Source organism: Lucilia cuprina, chromosome 4, assembly GCF_022045245.1.
Source record: "Lucilia cuprina isolate Lc7/37 chromosome 4, ASM2204524v1, whole genome shotgun sequence".
In the NCBI taxonomy this organism is placed as follows: domain Eukaryota; kingdom Metazoa; phylum Arthropoda; class Insecta; order Diptera; family Calliphoridae; genus Lucilia; species Lucilia cuprina.
This window is the reverse complement of record NC_060952.1, coordinates 91,165,322-91,187,821: the sequence shown is the minus strand read 5'-3', so window position 1 is coordinate 91,187,821 and position 22,500 is coordinate 91,165,322. Positions and strand designations below refer to the sequence as shown.

At 30.5% G+C, this 22,500-nt stretch overlaps 1 protein-coding gene across 3 annotated transcripts in view; it reads left to right on the top strand.

The window, feature by feature from the left end:
- Positions 1 to 14,697, top strand: part of LOC111683576 (TBC1 domain family member 4) — a 25,720-nt gene extending 11,023 nt beyond the window's left edge. For 2 of the 3 annotated variants that reach the window (XM_046950377.1, XM_023445661.2), the window contains exons 2-10: positions 6,993 to 7,274; positions 8,908 to 9,440; positions 9,673 to 9,897; positions 10,411 to 11,328; positions 11,389 to 11,534; positions 11,607 to 12,199; positions 12,262 to 12,684; positions 12,756 to 12,902; positions 13,304 to 14,697. In XM_046950377.1, coding sequence (XP_046806333.1) covers positions 6,993 to 7,274; positions 8,908 to 9,440; positions 9,673 to 9,897; positions 10,411 to 11,328; positions 11,389 to 11,534; positions 11,607 to 12,199; positions 12,262 to 12,684; positions 12,756 to 12,902; positions 13,304 to 14,419 — 4,383 coding nt within the window. In that variant the 3' untranslated portion in view covers positions 14,420 to 14,697. The remainder of the gene's footprint in view (positions 1 to 6,992; positions 7,275 to 8,907; positions 9,441 to 9,672; positions 9,898 to 10,410; positions 11,329 to 11,388; positions 11,535 to 11,606; positions 12,200 to 12,261; positions 12,685 to 12,755; positions 12,903 to 13,303) is intronic. The other variant, XM_023445662.2, reaches the window with a different exon arrangement.
- Positions 14,698 to 22,500: the final 7,803 nt, after the last annotated feature.

Sequence of the window (22,500 nt, the reverse complement as noted above, 5' to 3'; positions counted from 1 at the left end):
ACCCTTCGTTTTTCGACTCCAAAAAAATCCGGAATATACCTAATTTTCTGCATCTATGACGTATATTTTAAAATATTACAAACACTTATACAAAATCAACATTCATATGTATATCATTAGAAATAATCAAATAATTATATCAACTGAATAAATGTTAACCTGATCATGACGTTGCCTAATGATTACAGAATGATTTCCTCTCTTAAATACTTTCTGTCAAAAAAAGTGAATAAACTAAACATTTACCACAAATAGTTTCAAATGTTGAATTTCATTTAAATGACATATTTAAAAGTTGCTATTTAAATTTTCTTAATTGCGCCAAATTTGTATTCTTTGTATTGTTCTTTCTTTACATGATCATTTTAAAAACATAAATTTTTGACAGTTTTTTTGTTTATTTTTTTTTCTCGCAAATAGGGAAATAGATAATTGTTTATTTATAAAACACGAGGAAATAATTATAAATTAAAGAACAAAATTTAATTTATCTATTTAAAAATAAATAAATATTTAGTAATTGTAAACAATTTAAAAAAGATGAATAATATTCTTAACTATTTAAACGTTAATAGTCTATTTAATATTTTATTCTATTGTATAGTCTATAGTCTAGTCTATAGTCTAGTCTATAGTTTAGTCTATAGTTTAGTCTATAGTGTAGTCTATAGTCTAGTCTATAGTCTAGTCTATAGTCTAGTCTATAGTCTAGTCTATAGTCTAGTCTATAGTCTAGTCTATAGTCTAGTCTATAGTCTAGTCTATAGTCTAGTCTATAGTCTAGTCTATATTCTAGTCTATAGTCTAGTCTATAGTCTAGTCTATATTCTAGTCTATTGTCTAATCCATAGTCTAGTCTATAGTCCAGTCTATGGTTTAGTGTAAAGTCTAGTCTAGTCTAAAGAGTAGTCTAAAGTGTAGTGTAAAGTCTAGTTTAAAGTCTAGTCTATAGCCTAGTCTCTAGTCTAATCTAGTTCGATAGTTCAATCTAAAGTTTCTCCTATAGTCTAAGTTATAATCTAGTCTATAGTTCTGTCCATTGCTTACATTAGATATTCTAATAGATATAGTCTACGACACATAACCACCATTGGATTCTGGACCATGCTGAATTTTATAATTTTTTTGCACAATTTTGAAATATCTTTAGCTTTACATATTTAAATAATCTACTTAATATTATTAATTTAAAAAGAAAATACTTTTTAAACATAATATGATACAATGAATGAAATCAACATTTATATATTTACTTGACATTTGTTTTATTTTATTATTTTTTTTTTTTTGCATAAATTAACTAAGGCGTTAGTAAAAACAATTTAGCAAAAATGTTTAAAAAATTCATATTTTATATTGACATTTACTCAACTATAAAAATTTTGAGGCAGAATAAAAAAAAACTTACATACAAACAAACATAGTTGTTTTAAATAAACATAAAATTATATGCAACTGTCAATAGTTTACATTACTTTTATGCATAAAAACATTATTCTATCTCTATGCAAACTTACAGTATTGTTTAAAAATTAAGCAACTATCACTGACAGTACAATAGAAGTTTTGTGTTTTATATATTTATATTAAAATTTTTTTAATAATGTTTACTAAATAAGTTTAGGAGTTTGTTTACATTTTTAGAAAAAAATTGCAAAACATCTTTTTTGTTTCGAATAATACTGTTACTTAAAAGTATGTATTCATGTACATTGTTTACAAAGTATTACATACTACTATATTACTGAACACTATATTATGGAAATTTATTTGGAAATTTAAACTGTATTTTTTATGGAATTTAAAATTTTCTAAAGACCTAAGACGAACTGAAAAATTTATAAGTTTTTACAAAGTTTTTAGAAGTTTCAAATTTTCTGTCATATGCAAAACATGTTGTTTACTTTTCCCACCCAACTGTCCAATTCACAATGGATTCGTCATTATAAAACAACACCTATTGTGAATTGAACAAACATATTTGTTTACTTTTTTTTCATGTTTTATTTTTATATTTTAGTTATTTAGATATTTGTTTTCTTTATAATTTATTAATAATAAATTTCTTTAAGAATACTTTTAACAACAATTTTTTGCATGAAATTATAAAAAAAACTATTTCTACAAATTCTTTTTATAAATTATATTTTAATGTGTTACTTTTGATTTTGCTAAATATAAATTTGACACATTTATGTCAAAAATCTCTTACAGTAAATTACTCAAATCTTTCTAAGAATAAATAGAGAACACAATTTGTCAGAAAAAAACGGCGAATTCAATAAAATAGTATTTAGTAGCAAGGTATTTTAAATAAAAGGTAGTGCTAACAGTACTGTGGATTGTTTTTTGCTATTAAGTTAAGTAGATCTATGATTAAACTTTTCTATGTAAACTTTTTTCACATTGTGATCAAAGTTTTCTATAAAAGTTATATTCACATTTTGATCAAACTTTTTTGTTTGCATTGTGATCAAACTTTGTCCATATTGCGATTAAACTTTTCTATGAAAACTTTCTTCACATTGAAAACTTTAATCACATTATGATCAAACTTTTCTATGAAAACTTTGTTAACATCGGGATCAAACTTTTCTATGAAAACTTTGTTCAAATCAGGATCAAACTTTTCTATGAAAACTTTGTTCAAATCAGGATCAAACTTTTCTATGAAAACTTTGTTCACATCGGGATCAAACTTTTCTATGAAAACTTTGTTCATTTTGTGATCAAACTTTTCTATGATACTCTATTCACATTGTGATCAAACTTTTCTATGAAAACATTGTTCACATTGAAGACTTTAATCACATTGTTTTCAAACTTTTCTATGAAAACTTTAATCACATTGTGTTCAAACTTTTCTATGAAAGCTTTATTCAAATTGTGATCAAACTTTACTATGAAAATTTTATTCACATCCTATGAAAACTTTATTCACATTGTGCTTAAACTTTTCTATGAAAACATTGTTCACATTGAAGACTTTAGTCACATTGTTTTCAAACTTTTCTATGAAAACTTTAATCACATTGTGTTCAAACTTTTCTATGAAAGCTTTATTCAAATTGTGATCAAACTTTACTATGAAAATTTTATTCACATCCTATGAAAACTTTATTCACATTGTGCTTAAACTTTTCTATGAAAACTTTGTTCACATCGGGATCAAACTTTTTTATGAAAACTTTATTCACATTGTGCTTAAACTCTTCTATAAAAACTTTGTTCACATTGAAAACTTTAATCACATTTTGATCAAACTTTTCACATTGTGATCAAACTTTTCTATGAAAACTTTATTCACATTGTGATCAAACTCTTCTATGAAAACTTTGTTTATATTGTAAACAAACTTTTCTATGAAAACTTTGTTCATATTTTGATCAAACTTTTTTATGAAAACTTTGTTCACATCGGGATCAAACTTTTTTATGAAAACTTTATTCACATTATGATCAAACTTTTCTATGAAAACTTTGTTCACATTGTGATATAACTTTTCTATAAAAACTTTGTTCGGGATCAAACTTTTCTATGAGAACTGTCTTCACATTGTGATCAATTTTTTCTTTGAAATTTTTGCTCAAATTGCGAACAAATTTTTCTACGGAAATTGTGTTTTTATTATGAAAAAATGTTCTTTAAAATTTACATTTATTTAATTGTTTTTTTTTAATAATTTCACTTTTTAATTATTTATTATGCAAATATTTGCTGTTGTTTTTTTTTTTTTTCATTTTTGTAATTTATATTGAAATATAATTGAGTTATGCTCTTAAAATTCCGCTGTTAAATATTATAACCACATAAAATTAAAGTGAAATATTTTATTTACCATAAATTATGCATTTATTTTAAATTTATCTGGAATGGTTTGAAAAATATTTGTTTGAGGTTAAAGGTTTTGGAGAAAAAACATTTATTGTATTCACAATCAAGTTGTACATTGTAATAACAGTTATTGTAAATAGATCTTTGCAGCAAATTATAAGTTTATGTTCGCAATGGAAAAAATCACAATAAACATTCTTAACAATGTCAAATAAAGAAAAAAGCAAACAATCCTATCGCCAATAGAAGTGAAAATTTTGTTCAACTTTGAACAAAATTTGAACTTTTAATTTCCCTCGAAGGGAACTATCGTGAACTTGTTGTGAACAATTCATTCACAATAGTTGATTTTGTATGAAGCAGCTGTTCAAAGTTTACAAAAAATGAAAAATTGTCGTAAAAGTTGTATAGAGCTTTTAAATAGAAAATACTAACAGCATTGTTTTGACTATTGTAGCAACAGTTGACATACAACGCTTTTATCTTTCGAATACGAGAAACTCCGTGCCATGAGAGAGATGAATGATATTTCTTTTTCTTTCACGCAAAATCAAAAGTTTCTTAATTCTCGTTATGGTGGAAGTACAAAAAACATTTTCTACGTGACAACGCGAGAGAGATGAATAATAATTCTTTCTCTCTCACTCAAATCAAAAGTTTCTCAAAAAACGTTTCCTAGTGTAGATCGGTACATAGAAAATACCGACAGCATTGTTATGACTTTTATAGTATCAGCTGACATAAAACATCGATACAATTAAATGTAGTCTGCTAAGGACCATGAAGTAGAAACAAAGAGTATTCAGAGTTCTCAATCAACGTTTAAGTGGAAGTACACAAAAGACGTTGTACGCGTCATGTCAAAATAAAAGTTGCAATATTGCATTTTCATTTAACAAGTTTCACACTGTAGTTTGTAAGGCGTTTGCCGCAAAAAGTTTAGCAACACTCAACTTTTAACGCGTCGGTAGCTGATCGGGGTTGTATTTTGGTTTTTTAAAAAGTAATAGTCTTAAAAATAGAACTATATAGTTGAAACGAAAAGTCGACTTTTTATGCAAAATCGATTTTTCGACTTTTCGACTTTTTCCATTTAGTTAAAAGTCGACTATTAAACTTTTCGACTTTTAGTATTTTATAAAGGTTCGGCTTTTTGCGACTTATTCCAACATTTCAATTTTTTTCGACTTTTTCCGACTATTCGACTTTTTTTCGATTTTTTTTCGACTTTTTGACTATTTTTAAATTCTTTCGATGTTTTTTACTTTTTTCGAGTTTTTTCGACTGTTTTAAAGTTTTTGACTTTTTTTCACTTTTTCAAAATTTTCCAATATTTTTGACTACTTTCGAGTTTTCGACTTTTTTCAACATTTTCCGACTTTTTCCAACTTTCCTACTTTTTTTGTCTTTTTCGACTTTACAAAGTCAACTTTTGGACTTTTTTTCATAGACGATAGTCGAGTTATTGACATTTTTGAAACAAAATAGTCGTTGTTCGAATATTCGAAAGTCGATTTATAGAACCCTATTAAAAAACACTAAAAGAAAGATCAAAATGAGGCGTGGTGTGTAACTTGCAGCTAAGAACTAGGGTTCTATAGTTGAAACAAAAGTCGACTTTTCGACTTTTTTCATTTAGTTAAAAGTCGACATTTCGACTTTTTGCATTTTATGAAAATTCGATTTTTCGACTATTTTAATATTTTTTCGATTATTTTATAAATAGTCGACTTTTCGACTTTTTCCGATTTTTTCGACTTTTTGACTATTTTCGACTTTTTTCCGACTATTTTTTTTTTCAAGTTTTTCCGACTATTTTAGAGTTTTTGACTTTTTCCCACTTTTTTACAATTTTCGACTATTTTTGACTTGTTTTTACAATTTTCGAGTTTTCGACTTTTTCCGACTTTTCAATTTTTTTCGACTTTTTTCGACTTTTTACGACTTATCGACTTTTATTAACAAAGTCGACTTTTCGACTTTTTCACAGACGATAGTCGAGTTATCGACTTTTTTGGAACAAAATAGTCGACTTCGACTTTTTTCGACAAAAAGTCGATTGTTCGATTATTCGAAAGTCGAATTATAGAACCCTACAAAGAACTAGTTCATACTGGGAAACTTTTGATTTTTGAGTGCGAGAGAAAGAGAAAGACATCTTAACCATCTCTCTCTCTCTCTCACACAAAATTAAGAGTTTCCCAGTGTGAACCAGGTCTTACAAGGTGCCAAAAGTTTGAAAAGCGTAAAACGCGTTGCCACCTCAACGCTTGTTGTTTACCTCCTTTACTTCAGTTCAAAAATAAACATATATATGTATATATCATATCCGCAAAACATATAAATATATGTTTGGATGTATGTATGTATAAGCCCCTTCAACGGTTAATTGTTGAGGTTTAACCTTTTAAACTTGTTGCTGTCATTTTTATTGCATTTCAAACGTATAAAATTATGTACATACATGTATATGAACTTTAACCTCTAGGTAAATAATTAAAATAATCACAATATAAATGATAATGATGCTGCGCTATAGTTGTTCCTTTTCTACCCAGACCCACAAAACATCAGGCGATTAAATTGAAACATTAAAATCACAACGTTCCAACAAACACATGCAAGGAGTACATGAGTATTTAACGAATGAAATGCAAATGAATATTTTACAAATTAATTATTCAACAACATTTATATGTTGTAAAAACCGTTAAAAACCAGACAACAACAATGTTGCTGCCACTTACTGCTGTTGTTGAGTACAAGCAGTACAAACATGAAATGATGTCAATTGTAAAATTCAACAGCAACAACAAGAATTTAAAACAAATGTATACTAGACTCCATAGACTCATACAGATTGCGCTTAATTTGCCCTTAAAAGTGGGGATGAAAAGTAGAAAGGTAGGGCAGTTGTAGGAGTCTGTCATACATATAACAATTAAAATTAATTGTATTTCGTAACATCTCTAAGGACATATTAATAATAAATATAATATTGTGTTATGTTGTTGCTTTTTTACTAAAACCATCGAATTGTTTAATTAACATATTAATATAGAATTTTGTTCAGAAAAAAACTCTATTCTTTAACTATTTTTATAAATTGTTTAATAATTTTCTTTTTCTCCTCTTGTTTCTCCTATTTTTTTTTATAGATGGCCGAATTAATGCATCAAATGCGTGATCCTGCTCATACTTTGGGCGGTTCCGTTGGCAGCATACCACAAACTTTAGTGGCAAATAGTACAACTGGTGCCGATATGTCTTTGCAAAAGGCTTTGTCTGGCAACGGTGTTCATACCACGCCGGCCACAAATCTTAAACTTAGCGAAGCTTTACGTCAGGCTCAACATGATGCTAGTCCTAATATTGTATCATCGTCCAAGATGAAATCATCCAAATCCTATACACATGGTCTCAGTAATTCCGCAGGAACGGTAAGTTTATAATAGAAGTTTAGTAAGTTTTCAATGTAAGAATTCATCAAATTGTAAACAAAATTTTCTATTAAAATTTTAATCAAATTGTAAACTTTAAGAAAACTAATGTTTTATGAAAACTTTATTAACACGAAAAACAAATTTTCTATGAAAATGTTGTTTGCAATAAAAACAAATATTCGATGAACATGTTGTTCACAGTAAGAAATAATATAAACAAGTATTTGATGAAAATATTAATCAATTATTTTTTTCACATTAAGAATAAATTTTCTATTAAAACTTTGTTTGCTTTAAATACAAATGTTGTTCACAATAGAAACTGATATGAACAAGTATTTAATTGTATTGTTTTTGTTGCTGGGGTTAACAGCCCTTTGCCGGCTTATTCTCGGTACGTAGAACATGACAGCAGGTTTGTTAAAGCTGTCACAATGCCATCTTAAGGACTTTAACGGGCTGTCTACATAATACATCGGAACATCACCAGCACGAGAAAACGAAGGTCCTTCCAGTCAAGGACTACATGTTGACTAAACAGTTCCTCCTGCCATCGGAGGAGTCATTCCAATTTTAACATTACACAGTTGAATGCAAGGTATGTCAGGAAGGATCTTCGTATATACGAGAAAAACCTATGCAGATAAGTGGGGGATCTACTGGATCCGTCTTCGGCAGCTTTGAACGACATTCATAAAGGCGCCATGTATTCTGCGGATGCAGGATACTGCATAAATGTCTTACTTGGAAATCGCATATTGCCTATAGCAGACTTGCAAGAAAAACTGCCCTGGAAAACAAGAGTAGTTCTTGCACAACTAAGATCGGGATGGAGCAACAGACTTAATCCCTATTGGTCACGTTTAGACCGTTCTTCATGTGGTCAGGATCCTTATGACACCCACCACATATTCAAATGCCCAATGCGTCCAATGAATTTAGGACTGATGCAGTTAAAGTGCCCTAGATTATTGTATAGTTTTAGCTGTTACAACAACAGTATTCAATTAATAGATTAATCAAATCGTAAACTACTTTTCTTCCAAAAAAAATGGCCAGGAAAACAAGAGCAGTACTGGCACAACTAGAATCGGTATGGAGCAACTGGCCCAATGCCTACTGGCCACATATAGACCGTGTCGTCTCCAACGAATGTCCTGCATGTGGTCAGGATCCTTATGACACCCATCACTTATTCAAATGCCAATTTCGTCCAATGGATTTATGGACGCATCTAGTTAAAGTACCCAATTTTCAAGCCTGGACATTGATGTAAAACCCCAACTGCATTATTGTATAGTTTCAGCTGTTACAACAACAACAGTATTTAATTAAAAGATTAATCAAATCGTAAACTACTTTTGTATAGTTTCAGCTGTTACAACAACAACATTATTCAATTAAAAGATTAATCAAATCGAAAACTTCTTTTCTATTACTTCATTTCACATCAAATTTTTAAAGAAAACTTTGTTCAAATTCAATATTAATTAAAACTATTAAAACTTTGTTTACATTTTTGTTCAAATTAAGAAAACTATTTCTATGGAAAGTTTGTTCAAATAAAAAAAGTTTTTTTTTTCAGATTTTATAAATTATAAATTTTTCTTAAATTTTCTTTTCCTTCTAGGTTAACATTCCAACTTCTACCTCAGCTCAAAGTAATCTCTCCCTCTTAGCCGACATCTCTCCCAATCACACTCACTTCTTTGAGGTTATGTATGTGGGTAAAATACGCGTCTCTCACAAACGTGTGCCATTCTCTTTCATCGATGATGCTTTGCCCAAATTTAAGGCATACGATGCCCAACGTCAACGTCTCATGCAAATGTCGTCAAATCGTAAAATGTCTATAAATAGTGAGGGTGCCTTTATCGGTACAGGATCAATTGATTTGAAAACATGTGCACTCAAAGATAACGAAGTCAAAGAAGTCGATGAAGAAGAAGTCGAACAAAATGAAAATTCACAAAAAGAGTCCGATGATGTTTTCGTTGAAAAGTTAAAAGTTGAGGAAAAGATAAAAGAAGAGGAAAACTCAGCGGGTACTAGTAGCAATGAGGAGGAAACAAAATCAATAGAGGATAATAAGGAGAATACATTGCCCTTAGGTGGTAGATTAATGCGGGGCATTAGTCAGTTGGAGATAAATGTGAAAAAAGAGTAAGTATCTATATTTTCTCATTATTTGGAATGGGGAAAAGAGGTAGTGTTTAGGCTCTATAATGATGGAAATATAAAGTCATGTGCCAAAATCTTGTAACTTTTCCTTTAAGATGAAAAAAATGAGGTGTTGAAAATAACTTCAAATTGCTAGATTATCTTTGTAAATGGCTACTAAAAGCTAAACTTTATTTCCTTCCTTCTTTATCTTTATATTAAATCCCTTAAATAGTGATCAATCGGTTACAAATGATTCACAAACGATAGAAGAATCTGAAATTTTACCTAATAATATTATTATTAATAAACATCCAACACCGCCCCGTCAAGAGGAGGATAATCAAATAATACCTTCTCAAATTCATGTACCAAATCAGCAACAACAAGAACAAGATAATCAACAACAGCAGCAACAACAACAACAACAGCAATTGAATGTTAATAACGGTTTGGATAAGTGAGTAGAAGTAGTAATCCCTCTGCTAGAAACAACAGTAAATGGAATGTCTTTTAATTTGGTTCCATTAAAAAGAACAACCCCCTCTTAAGTTTGTAGTCTTTGAAAGCACTTTTGAAATTTTGGCTTCTTTTAGTTTTCTTTAAAATTTTTTTTATTATTTTCTTAATTTATACCAGATATCGGCAAAGTGTGTGAAAAATGAGCTCTCTGCCGTTTTATACATTGAATCCTTCTCGACAGTTTTTATTCCTCTCCAGATCACATGTTTTACTTTAAATTATGATTTTTTACTTTTAATAAAGATTTTTTATAACAATTTCTTTAAGACAAAAACAAAAACTTGCTTTACACCCCCGATTCCAAGCATGTTTTACACCTTGCAAAAGCAACTTTTATAATTTTGTTATATTTTGAATGTTTTTAAAGAAAATATGAATATTCACAAAAAAATTTTAATAAGAAACACTTTCCACAATTCAAATTTCTAATCATAATCTAATCTTACTCTAGTCTACCCAAACAACGTGATCGCTCTGCCTCCTATGGCTGCATACCACCCTATGTAGAGCAGAATCGTACAATGGTCTTTTTAGTCGGACGCTCTGATTTACGTTTGATCTCACCTGATCGTAAACAGGTTTTACTCTATAAGGATTTCAAAGATGTTGCCAGCTGTGCTCAGGGTCAAAAGAATGCCGATCATTTTGGCATTATCTGTCGTGAGGCCCATAATGATGGTTATATCGGTTATGTCTTTAAGTGTCAGTCGGATCATGTATGCGACGATATAGTGGCAGCCATATCGCAGGCTTTCGTAACATGTGCCGAACAGAAGCGTAAAGAGGCGGCACAGGTCTTCTCATGTGATCATTGTCCCTTGTCGTGGTATCACAAACTCTGTACCGATGTAGAGGGTTTGAGTGAGAAGAAAACACAGAATATGATCTTTAGACGTATAGAAACCTTGAGCGATGACGAACAAGATACTATATGGGCTAAATTTTATGGTTCTGAGAAAATGAATGCTCCGTTAGCGGAGCAAAATCAATTCTTAATGATGCTTTTGCGAGCACATTGTGAATCGAGACAACAGAGGCATGTTCACGATACTGCCGAGAATAGATCGGAGTTTTTGAATCAATATCTGGGTGGCAGTACGATATTTATGAAGGCTAAACGTTCGCTAACGAATTCATTTGATCATTTGCTAAAACGTAAAGCATCTAAGGATGATATAGGAGCCAGTACGTTAACCATAAGAGAGCATAAGATAAGGGAATGTTCAGCAGAACCTAAATTGGAGGTGGGCAAAGATGAAGGAGATTCACCACCTGAAGCCTTTAGATCTAGATCCAATACTATAGGTTCCATCAATGCCAGTCCTAGTAAGCCCACAGCTGAACAATTAAAGAGTCCCATGATGGATATGTAAGTAAAAAAGGCTTTTATGCAATGAATTCTAAATGATTTTCCTTTATGGTTTTTTAGATTTATTAAGGTGGGCAACAGTCCTAAGGAGTCAGAGACACATCAGGGTTCTTGGCGCCAGGCTATACTTAACAGTGTGGTTACTCCCTCCAAAGGCATGGAACAGGATGCTCAAGCTGAATTCTTATCTCCCATGAGAATAACTCGTAAGTTTTTTTTTAGTAAACAAAACCAAAAACTTCTCCTTCCTATATAACTCTTTTCCCCATTCGCTATAGAACCCAAACGTGGTAAACGTTCACGCGAGGAACTGCGTGAACTCTGGAAGACCGCCATACGTCAAACGATTTTACTCAATCGCATGGAAACGGAAAATGCCATGCTACAGGCTAGACAAAATGAAAACGAATTGAAACGCATGAAATTGGACTATGAAGAAATTGTACCCTGCGACAAACAACTCATTGATCGTTGGGAAATGTTTATCGAAAAGGATTCGCACAAACTGGGCAACAAGAAAGATCCCAAAGTTTTAGCACAGGCTATAAAAACCGGTGTGCCACGTTCGAAACGTGGTGATGTCTGGACTTTCTTAGCCGAACAGCATTCCATGAATACGGCTCCCGTTGATACCAATAAATTTCCCAATTTCAATACACCCTATCATATTCTCCTGAAAAATCTCACCGAACATCAACATGCCATTTTTATAGATTTGGGACGAACCTTTCCAAATCATAAATTCTACAAGGATCCTTTGGGCCTAGGTCAATTGTCATTGTTTAATTTGTTAAAAGCCTACTCTATACTCGATCCGGAATTGGGTTATTGCCAGGGTTTGGGTTTTATCTGTGGCATATTGCTGTTACATGTAAGTTTTGTTTTGATTAAAATAATCTTTTAAATGTTATAAATTATATTACTTTCCCAAAGTGTGAAGAAGCTGATGCTTTCCAATTGCTTAAACATCTCATGTTTCATCGTCAAATGCGCACTAAATATTTGCCCGACATGAAAAAGTTTCAATTACAATTATATCAATTGTCTCGCTTGGTTAAAGATCATTTACCCGATCTTTATGTTTGGCTAGATCAAAATGATGTTTCACCCACTCTATATGCGGCTCCATGGATTTTAACTGTTTTTAGCTCTCAATTTCCCTTGGGTTTTGTGGCACGTGTTTTTGATTTAATGTTTTTGGAATCTTCGGAGGTCATCTTCAAATTTGCCATTGCCCTGCTCACTGTTCATCAGGAAGAGTTGCTGGCTCGTGATAATTTCGAGGAAATTATGGATTATTTGAAAACGGTGGTGCCCAAAATCGATGCCAAGACCATGGAAAAGGTTATGAAAATGGTAGATTGAGAAATGAGGAAAATTGGAAATGATTTAAATACAAATTTTTGTTTTTTTTTTTGCTTTTTAAGGTTTTTAATTTGGAGATTAATAAGCAACTAATGGAATACAATGTGGAATATAATGTTCTGCAAGAGGAAATCACCACCACCAAACATCATTTGGAAGTATTAAATCAAGAGAAATCGAAAAATTCACATTTGGAACAGCAATTACAAGTAAGTTGAAAGAAAGAATGATAGTTTGATAGATAGATAGATAGATAGATAGATAGATAGATAGATAGATAGATAGATAGATAGATAGATAGATAGATAGATAGATAGATAGATAGATAGATAGATAGATAGATAGATAGATAGATAGATAGATAGATAGATAGATAGATAGATAGATAGATAGATAGATAGATAGATAGATAGATAGATAGATAGATAGATAGATAGATAGATAGATAGATAGATAGATAGATAGATAGATAGATAGATAGATAGATAGATAGATAGATAGATAGTAGTTCTAGTTTCTATAAATAAAGTCAGAACATAAAGCTCATAACGCTGTTTCCATATAAGTTTATTTAAACTTTCTTCATTAATATTAACTTATTCTTACACAGTTCGCCCAATCATCTATCGCTCAATTGGAGAAGACACGCTCCTCGCAACAATCTCAAATAACCAATCTACAAAGTCAAGTACAATCTCTAGAATTAACCATACAAACATTGGGACGTTATGTCTCACATCTGGCCGAACGTAATATCGATTTAGAAATACCACAAGAAATACGCAGGGTGTTACAACAGTTAGACGACTTGGAGAGGCAACGGCGTAAACCATTATTTGCCGAACGTAAAATAGGTAAATCAGTATCGGTTAATAGTCACTTGGGGTTTCCACTGAAAGTCCTCGAAGAGCTGAACGAAAAAGAAGAACATGGTTCGCCCCAAAAAATCAAGAAGACACCCTTTTTTGAAAACACCTACGAACAGTTGAGACAACAGAGACAACATCAGCGCCAGCATGAGGCCAATAATAGTAGTGGAGAGGATTCGACATCGCCTATAAGGCAAATTAAACCAAAGACGACTGTTACCATACAGCAACAGCAGCGACCCAATCGTTTGTACGATGATAAGGGTGTTAATATGCAGGACATGCAAACACGTTTGAATGAGCTCAAGCTGCCCGAACATGTAGATCGTTTTATGGCCAATATTAAGAGTCCCTTGGAAGTGGACAGTGGTGTAGGCACCCCCTTGTCACCACCCAGTACCAGCAGTAATAGTAGTCAAAGTAGTTCCTTAAGTTCGGGTAGTTTATTTAGTCGTATTGGTTATAAAAATACACCAGCGGTATTTACGTCACCCTTAGCTAATCGTCAAACATTCAATACCACACCCACCATTATGTCGGCATCACCTATAAAACTTTCACCTGATTTTGAGTCAGAATTAAACAAAAAAGAAGTCTCAAACACAGCCATGCATCCATTGAGTATGGTGGGTGAGGTAAATGTTAAATTTAATGGCACCACACAATTGAAATCCCTCAGACCTACACACTATTTAAAATCGTTAAGTACACCCAGCAGTACAGTACTACAACAGACATTGACCGAAACCGAAACGGAATTAGAAACTGAGACAAACGAAACAAAGACACAGGCTAAAGCTACCAAGGAAATGGCTCAAACTACTGCAGCAGCAGCTGCTGCTGCTGGCAATAGCTAACGGTTTTGATTTATAACCAAATTTCTAAGAAGCTTTTATTAGCCAAAGAAAAAGAAGGGCATTAAAGAAATCTAGAAAATATTTTAAGAAAATCTACAAATATAAATGTTGAAAATAAAAACCCCGCAGAGCTTAAAGTTATAAAAGAAATGTTATACCAAAAAAATTAAAAAAAAGAAACATAATTTTGCTTCAAACTTTTTGTGTTTTCAGAAAAAAAAAATACTTTTTTCTCTTTATAAGGTACTTTTTTGAAAAGACTAATAACACAACATTTTAAATTAAAAAAGCAAAAAGCTAAAATAAAAATCGCACAAAAACTCTTTAAAAACGATTTTTGCCATAAAATAATGAAATGACCGAAAAAATTTCTTAAACTAAAGCTTATAATAAAAGAAAATTGTATATTTAACACTTTAGTTAAAATGCTAAACTTAATAAGTTACAAGTATAAACTTAATATTATAACTTATTTATAATAATAATTATTATTACAATTATATTATGATTACTTATTACTAATGTATTAACAATTAAATGGTTAGTTAAATGAAACATAATTTGAACTTTAGAAAGAAAGTAAAAAAATGTTTTCTAAGAGAGAGCAGTTAGAGCAAGAAAGAACAAATAGAATTTTTGTTATTATAAGAATTGGTTAAGTCATGAAGAAATTGTTAAAAAAAGAACTAAAACAAATTCAATGTAAAAGTGCTGTAGTCAATGGACTGGTCTATTGATTAGTCCAAGAACTAGACTCTTAGCTAATATATTAAATAATATGTGGAGTTATCTAATGACTAGTCAATGGACTTGTCTTTTGACTAATATATAAACTAGTCTAAGAACTTGTATATTGATTTGTCAATGAAATAGTCGTTTTACTTATACTTAAACTAGTCTATAGATTTATCTTCATATTGACTATTACGTGGACTTTATTTTGTTAATTGATTCACTAGTCAATGGACTAGTCCATTAACTATGAACTTAACTATTAACTAGTCCATTGATTAGTTTATTTACAACTCTACTGACTAATCTGTGCACTTGTCTATTGACTAGTTTATTAACGAATCTGTGGACTTGCCTCTTGTCTAGTCTATGAATTTAACTATTTACTAGTCCATGAATTACTCTAAAGACATGTCCATTGACTAGTCTATGAACTTGTCTAGTGACTAGTCCATCAACTGCTCTATAGACATGTCCATTGACTGGTCTATGAACATGTCCATTGACTGGTTTATGAACATGTCCATTGACTGGTCTATGAACATGTTCAGTGACTGGTCTATGAACATATCCATTGAATAGTCTATTGACTAATACATAAACTATTCTAAAGACATGTCATTTAACTAGTCTATGGACATATCCACTAACTAGTACATGAACTACTCTATAAACATGTCCATTGACTAGTCTATGGATTACTCTAAAGACATGTCATTTGACTAGTCTATGGACATATCCACTGACTAGAACATGAACTACATAGACATGTTCATTGAATAGTCTATGGACATTTCCATTGACTAATCTATGTCCATTGACTAGTCTATTGACTTGTCCATTGACTAGTCTATTGACTTGTCCATTGACTAGTCTATTGACTAGTCTATTGACTTGTCCATTGACTAGTCTATTGACTAGTCTATTGACTTGTCCATTGACAAGTCTATTGACTTGTCTATTGACTTGTCCATTGAATAGCCTATTGGACTTGTCCATTGACTAGTACATGAACTTTTCTAAAGACACATCCACTGACTACTTCATGAGCTACACTATAGACATGTCCATTGACTAATCTATTGACTTGTCCATTGACTATGGACTTGTCTACTTATCTATTAAATAGCCTTTAAACTTGTCTATTGGATTTGCCTATCGACTATTGATTATTCCATTAACTGGTCTATTGAATAATCTATTAACTAGTCTATTGATTAGAGTGTGTAGTCTTTGGACTTGTCCATTAGTTTATTAAACATTCTATGATCTCGTCTAATGACTAATCCAGTCTTTTAACTAATATATGAACTAGTTTATTACCTTGTCAACTGACTAGTCTATGAATTTGTTCATTAACTAGTATATAAAATTGCCCACTATCTAGTATATGGACTTGTCTACGTATCTATTGATTAGTCTTTAGACTTGTCAATTGCCTACTATGGACTTGTCTATTAACTAGTCTATTGCATGTTCTATTATTGTATATTGGCTACAAGAATGACTAGTCTGTTTCGCAGTCTATTGACTTCATGGAATTAGTCTTTTGACTTATATACATATAAACTAGGACTTGTCCAAAGAATAGTCTTTGGATTTGTCTATTAACTAGTCTACTCATTAGTCTATTAACAAGTTGATATACAAAGCTTTGGAGTAGTCTATTATGGTCCTGTCTATTGGTTACTTTAGTGTCTAGTCAGTTTGGATAATGTAAACGACATTTAAATATGGACATGCAAACACAATTTAATGTTCCTGATTCGGAAAAAAAATTTGAGTTTATGTGTTAAATAAATTAGTTAACGAGAAGTGTTCCTTTAAAAATGAATATAAGTAAAGCTTCTCAGAGCCTAGATTGTGATTCATACAGTTTATACGATAATAAAAACTAGATAGAGCCAAAACAAAACTATACAACTTTCGATCACTTAACATTCTATCCAAGCATTCTCTGGTAACTGAACAGATAAATACACTTAATTTCTAATACATATACAGTTTGTAATATCAGCCCTAGTCATTTGTTTTAACAACTCCCTCTTGGAAAACATTTTTTTCAACTTTGTAAGTTCTTTGTAATCAAAACATAAAAGAAAAACAAAACAAAAAAAACGTAGTCTTCAAACTAGTGTTGTCACAATATTATTATATTAATTAAATTATATTAAAAAGAAAATATTATAATTAAACTTAAATAAACTTAATAATTATTAATTATTATTATTTATAAGAAATTGTCTTAAAATTTGTTTAAGTAAAAATATAATTTAAATTTAATTTATAAGTATAAAGAAAATTAACTATAAAAAAAGTATTGAATTGTGAAAAAATTTTTGTTAAAAAAAAACAAAAAATTTGAATTAAAAAAAATTTATTCTGTTATAAAAATTATTATATAAATCAATAGGAACACTCTTTGGGACTTCAACTATTAATTATTTCTTTTGAATTGTTTTAATTTTTTCATTATTATGAATTTATTATTGTTTTATATATTGATAAATGTTTTTTTAAGTTATTTTTTTTTTGTTTTTAATTTTATTTCATTTTTCTTAATTATTTTTTTTCTCAAATTTTTTTAAAAATCTTTATTTTAAGAACATTTGTTAAAACCAAGTAAAAAGTTTTACAATTTCATTAAAGAAAAACTATAAACAAAAAACACAAAACATAAATAAATAATTTTGTGGTTTGTTTTTAAAATAAAATTTTAATTTCTTTTGATTTTATTAAAAAAAAAATTATTTTTAAAGAAAATTATGGTGATAGGTGGTCCACAATTTGTTCTAGAAGACAACTGGATCTTAGCGATGTAATGGTGTGCATCGCCATCGGCTAAAGATTGTGAACACTGCAAGAGCTGTATCAACTGAATGTTATTTAACTCGTTCCAACGACAGTCGGTTCTTTGCAATGGAACGTCTTGGAGTTCAATGACCTAGGATTGTCGACCTACAAACACCAACCTTAAACGTGTCGCTGCTACAGCAACAATGTTATTTTAATAGGAAAGGACTTTCAACATCAAGAATTTATAGACTAGACTATAGACTAAAATATAGATTAGACTATAGACGTAACTATAGGCTATACTATAGATTAGACTAAAATATAGATTAGATTATAGACTATACTATAGATTAGACTATAGACTAGACTATAGACTAGACCATAGACTACAATATAAATTAGACTATAGACTAGACTATAGACTAGACTATTGACTAGACTATAGACTAGACTATAGACTAGACTATAGACTAGACTATAGACTAGACTATAGACTAGACTATAGACTAGACTATAGACTAGACTATAGACTAGACTATAGACTAGACTATAGACTAGACTATAGACTAGACTATAGACTAGACTATAGACTAGTCTATAGACTAGACTATAGACTAGACTATAGACTAGACTATAGACTAGACTATAGACTAGACTATAGACTAGACTATAGACTAGAAAATAGACTAGAAAATACACTAGACTATAGACTAGAAAATAGACTAGACTATATACTAGACTATAGACTTAAATATAGATTAGACTATAGACTAAACTATAGGCTATACTATAGATTAGACTAAAATATAGATTAGACTATAGACTATACTATAGATTAGACTATAGACTAGACTATAGACTAGATTCGACTATAGACTATACTATAGATTAGTCTATAGACTAGACTATAGACTAGACAATAGACTAGACTATAGACTAGACTATAGACTAGACTATAGACTAGACTATAGACTAGACTATAGACTAGACTATAGACTAGACTATAGACTAGACTATAGACTAGACTATAGACTAGACTATAGACAAGACTATAGATTAGACCATAGACTAGACTATACACTAGACTATACACTAGACTATACACTAGACTATACACTAGACTATACACTAGACTATACACTAGACCATAGACTAGACTATAGACTAGACTATAGACTAGACTATAGACTAGACTATAGACTAGACTATAGACTAGACTATAGACTAGACTATAGACTAGACTATAGACTAGACTATAGACTAGACTATATACTAGACTATAAACTAGACTATAGACTAGACCATAGATTAAACTATAGAATATACTATAGTCTAGACTATAGATTGAACTATAGACAAAACTATCGACTAGACTAGACAATGAACTAGACTATAGTACTATAGATTCGACTATAGATTAGATTATAGACTAGACTATAGACTATACCATAGACTAGGTTATAGACTAGACTATAAACTATACTATAAACAAGACTATAGACTAGACAATGGACTGGAGTATCAACCGAATATTATTTCACTCGTGCCCACGACAATCGGTTATCCGCACCAGAACAACTCGGAGTTCAACGACCTAGAATTGTCGACCTACTCAGACCGACTTAAGCGTGTTGCTGCTACAACAACAATGTTATTTCAACAGGGAAGAAATTTTAACAACAGCAAAACTGTTGCAACTGCAATCATTAAGATATTGTTCACTTTTCATTGATTTTAAATGAGATTTCAAAAAGGCTACATTGTTGCAACTTAAATTTAAATGTAGATCTCTCAAAAGTAACTTTTTTAAAGAAAAGTTAAAATTTAGAAAAATTTTCTACTTAAAAATTAAAATCTAAAGACGCAGAAGCTAAAGTCTTAAATATAACTAATGATTTATGATTCTCCTAATAATATTAAAAATAGTTTGTATGTCTTAATTTCTTGATATTTTTTCATTTATTTTTTTAAAATTTCTTTTCAGTTTTCTTGACAGTTTCATTTTCATTACTTGATAATTGCATTTATAATAAAAAAACAAAACTATAAATAAATACAAAAAATATAATGTGTATGTATAAAAAAAAATCAAAAAAGAAAATACAAAAAAAAATATTTAACGCATTTAAAACTTTTATTGTAAAAAATTTAAAAAGTCATAAAAATATCTTAAAAAATAAAAAGAAATATATACTTAGTACCGCTTAAATGAAATTATAAATGAAACCCCCTCCCCCAAGAAAAGTATAAAACTAAAGCTTAGTTTGATGTACAATGTTTAAAAAACGCATAAATGAAATTAATAAAACAAATAAAAAGAAACAAAAAAAATTGTATAAGAAAACCCATATAAATAAAATTTTCTCAAAATACAAAATTTTTAAAAGAAGTTTTAATCAAAAACTACCAAAGGAAGTATAAATTTTCATAATCAAATGTTTATATATTAATTTAATAAAATATTTTATTTAATAACAAGTTAACAATTCTCACATTGATTAAAATCCATTAAGAAATAAAGAAAATCTAGCATTTCTAAATATTTCCTTTTGTTTTCAAACTTTACATACATGTTAATTTTAACATAGTAGTACTTCACTGTTAACCGCCGTCCTACTGTTAAAACAAATTTTGATTTGCCAAAACTAGCAAATCTACAAAACTTTCGCTTAACACCAGGCTCGCAGAATGTTAGAAAACACAGCAAGGTGTTTTTATTTTCTTAAAAAAATTTGCACAGCATAGTTTTAGGCCTGAAAAGGTATTTGAAACACCCGGTAGCTGTTTAAAAGGACAGGGTGTTTTAGATATAAGTATTTAATGAAAGCCCAAAAGTATGTGAGGAAATTTTATGGTATTTAAATTAAATATGTATTAAAAACAAAACGAAAGGAAAAGAAAAGAAAACAATTCCTTAACATTGTATAGAGTAGAATGTAGACCACAGACTTAACTAAATATTTATTTAGACAAAAGAAAAGACCTAGACTAGACTATATATACATAAACTAGACTATAGACCAGCATATAAACTAGACTAGACCATATACCTGACTATAAACAAGACTACAAAGTAGCCTACTTTGAACAGACTACAGACTAAACTATGGACTAGACTGCAGACTAAGCATATTGACTAGACGATAAATTAGACCCTAAACTAGACTATAATAGAAACTAGACAATATATCAGACTACAATCTAGACGATAAACATGACTATAGGCTGGACTATATACCAGACTATGGACTAGACTACAAACTACAGTATTAACTAGATTATATACTAGACTGTAGACAATACTATAGAATAGACTAAACTATTGACTAGACTGTAGACTATAGGCTAGATTATAGACTATACTAGAGAATAGGCTACAGACCAGACTATAGACTTGACTATCGACTAGATGGTAGACTAGACTATAAAAAAGACTGTAAAGTGGGCTATAGACGTAACTATAGAGTGGACTTTAGAGTAGACTATAGACTAGGCTATTGACAAGACTAGACCATAAACCATACTATAGATTAGACTATAATGTAGACTATACACTAGATCATATATTAGACTATAGATTAGATTATATATAAGACTATAGTTTAGACTATAGACTTGACTCTAGACTAGTCTTAGACCAGACTATTGAAAAGACTGGAGGATAGACTAGACTATAGGCTAGAATATAGACTAGACCATAGAATAGAGTATATACTATACTGTAAATTAGACTATGGACTAGACTAGAATATCAACAAGATGGTAGACTAGACTATAGAAAAGACTATAGAGTAGACTATACACTAGACAATAGACTATGGACTAGACTATACAGTAGACAACAGATTAGACTATGGACTAGACTATAGAGTAGACTTTACACTAGACTATAGATCAGACTATAAACTAGACTATTCACTGCACTATGGAATAGGCTATAGATCAGACTATAGACAAGACAATAGACTATATTATAGAATAGACTACAGACTAGACTATTGACTAGACTTGAGACTAGACTATAGACTAGACTATATACTAGACTAGACAAGACACTAGACTATAAACTTGTCGTTCCCACGACAATTGGATCTTCGCTCCGGGACGACCCGAGTCATACTCGGCCAAAGATTGTCAACCCAGCGACAGCTGTATCAACCGAAAGTTTTTTCCCCAGGAAAGAACTATCGGCCACAGTCGAGCTGTTACAACAACAACAACATAAACTTGACCATAAATAAGACAAGACTGTAGACTAGATTATAGCCTAGACTATTGACTAAACTATATTATAGAATAGACTATATTAGATCATATATTCGCCTATAGACTAGACTATAGACTGGACTTTAGATTAGACTATAGACTAGACTATAGACTAGACTTTAGACTAGACTATAGACTGGACTTTAGACTGGACTATAGACTAGACTTTAGACTAGGCTATAGACTGTAGACTAGACTATAAACTAGACTATAGACTAGACTATAGACTAGACTATAGACTAGACTATAGACTAGACTATAGACTAGACTATAGACTAGACTATAGA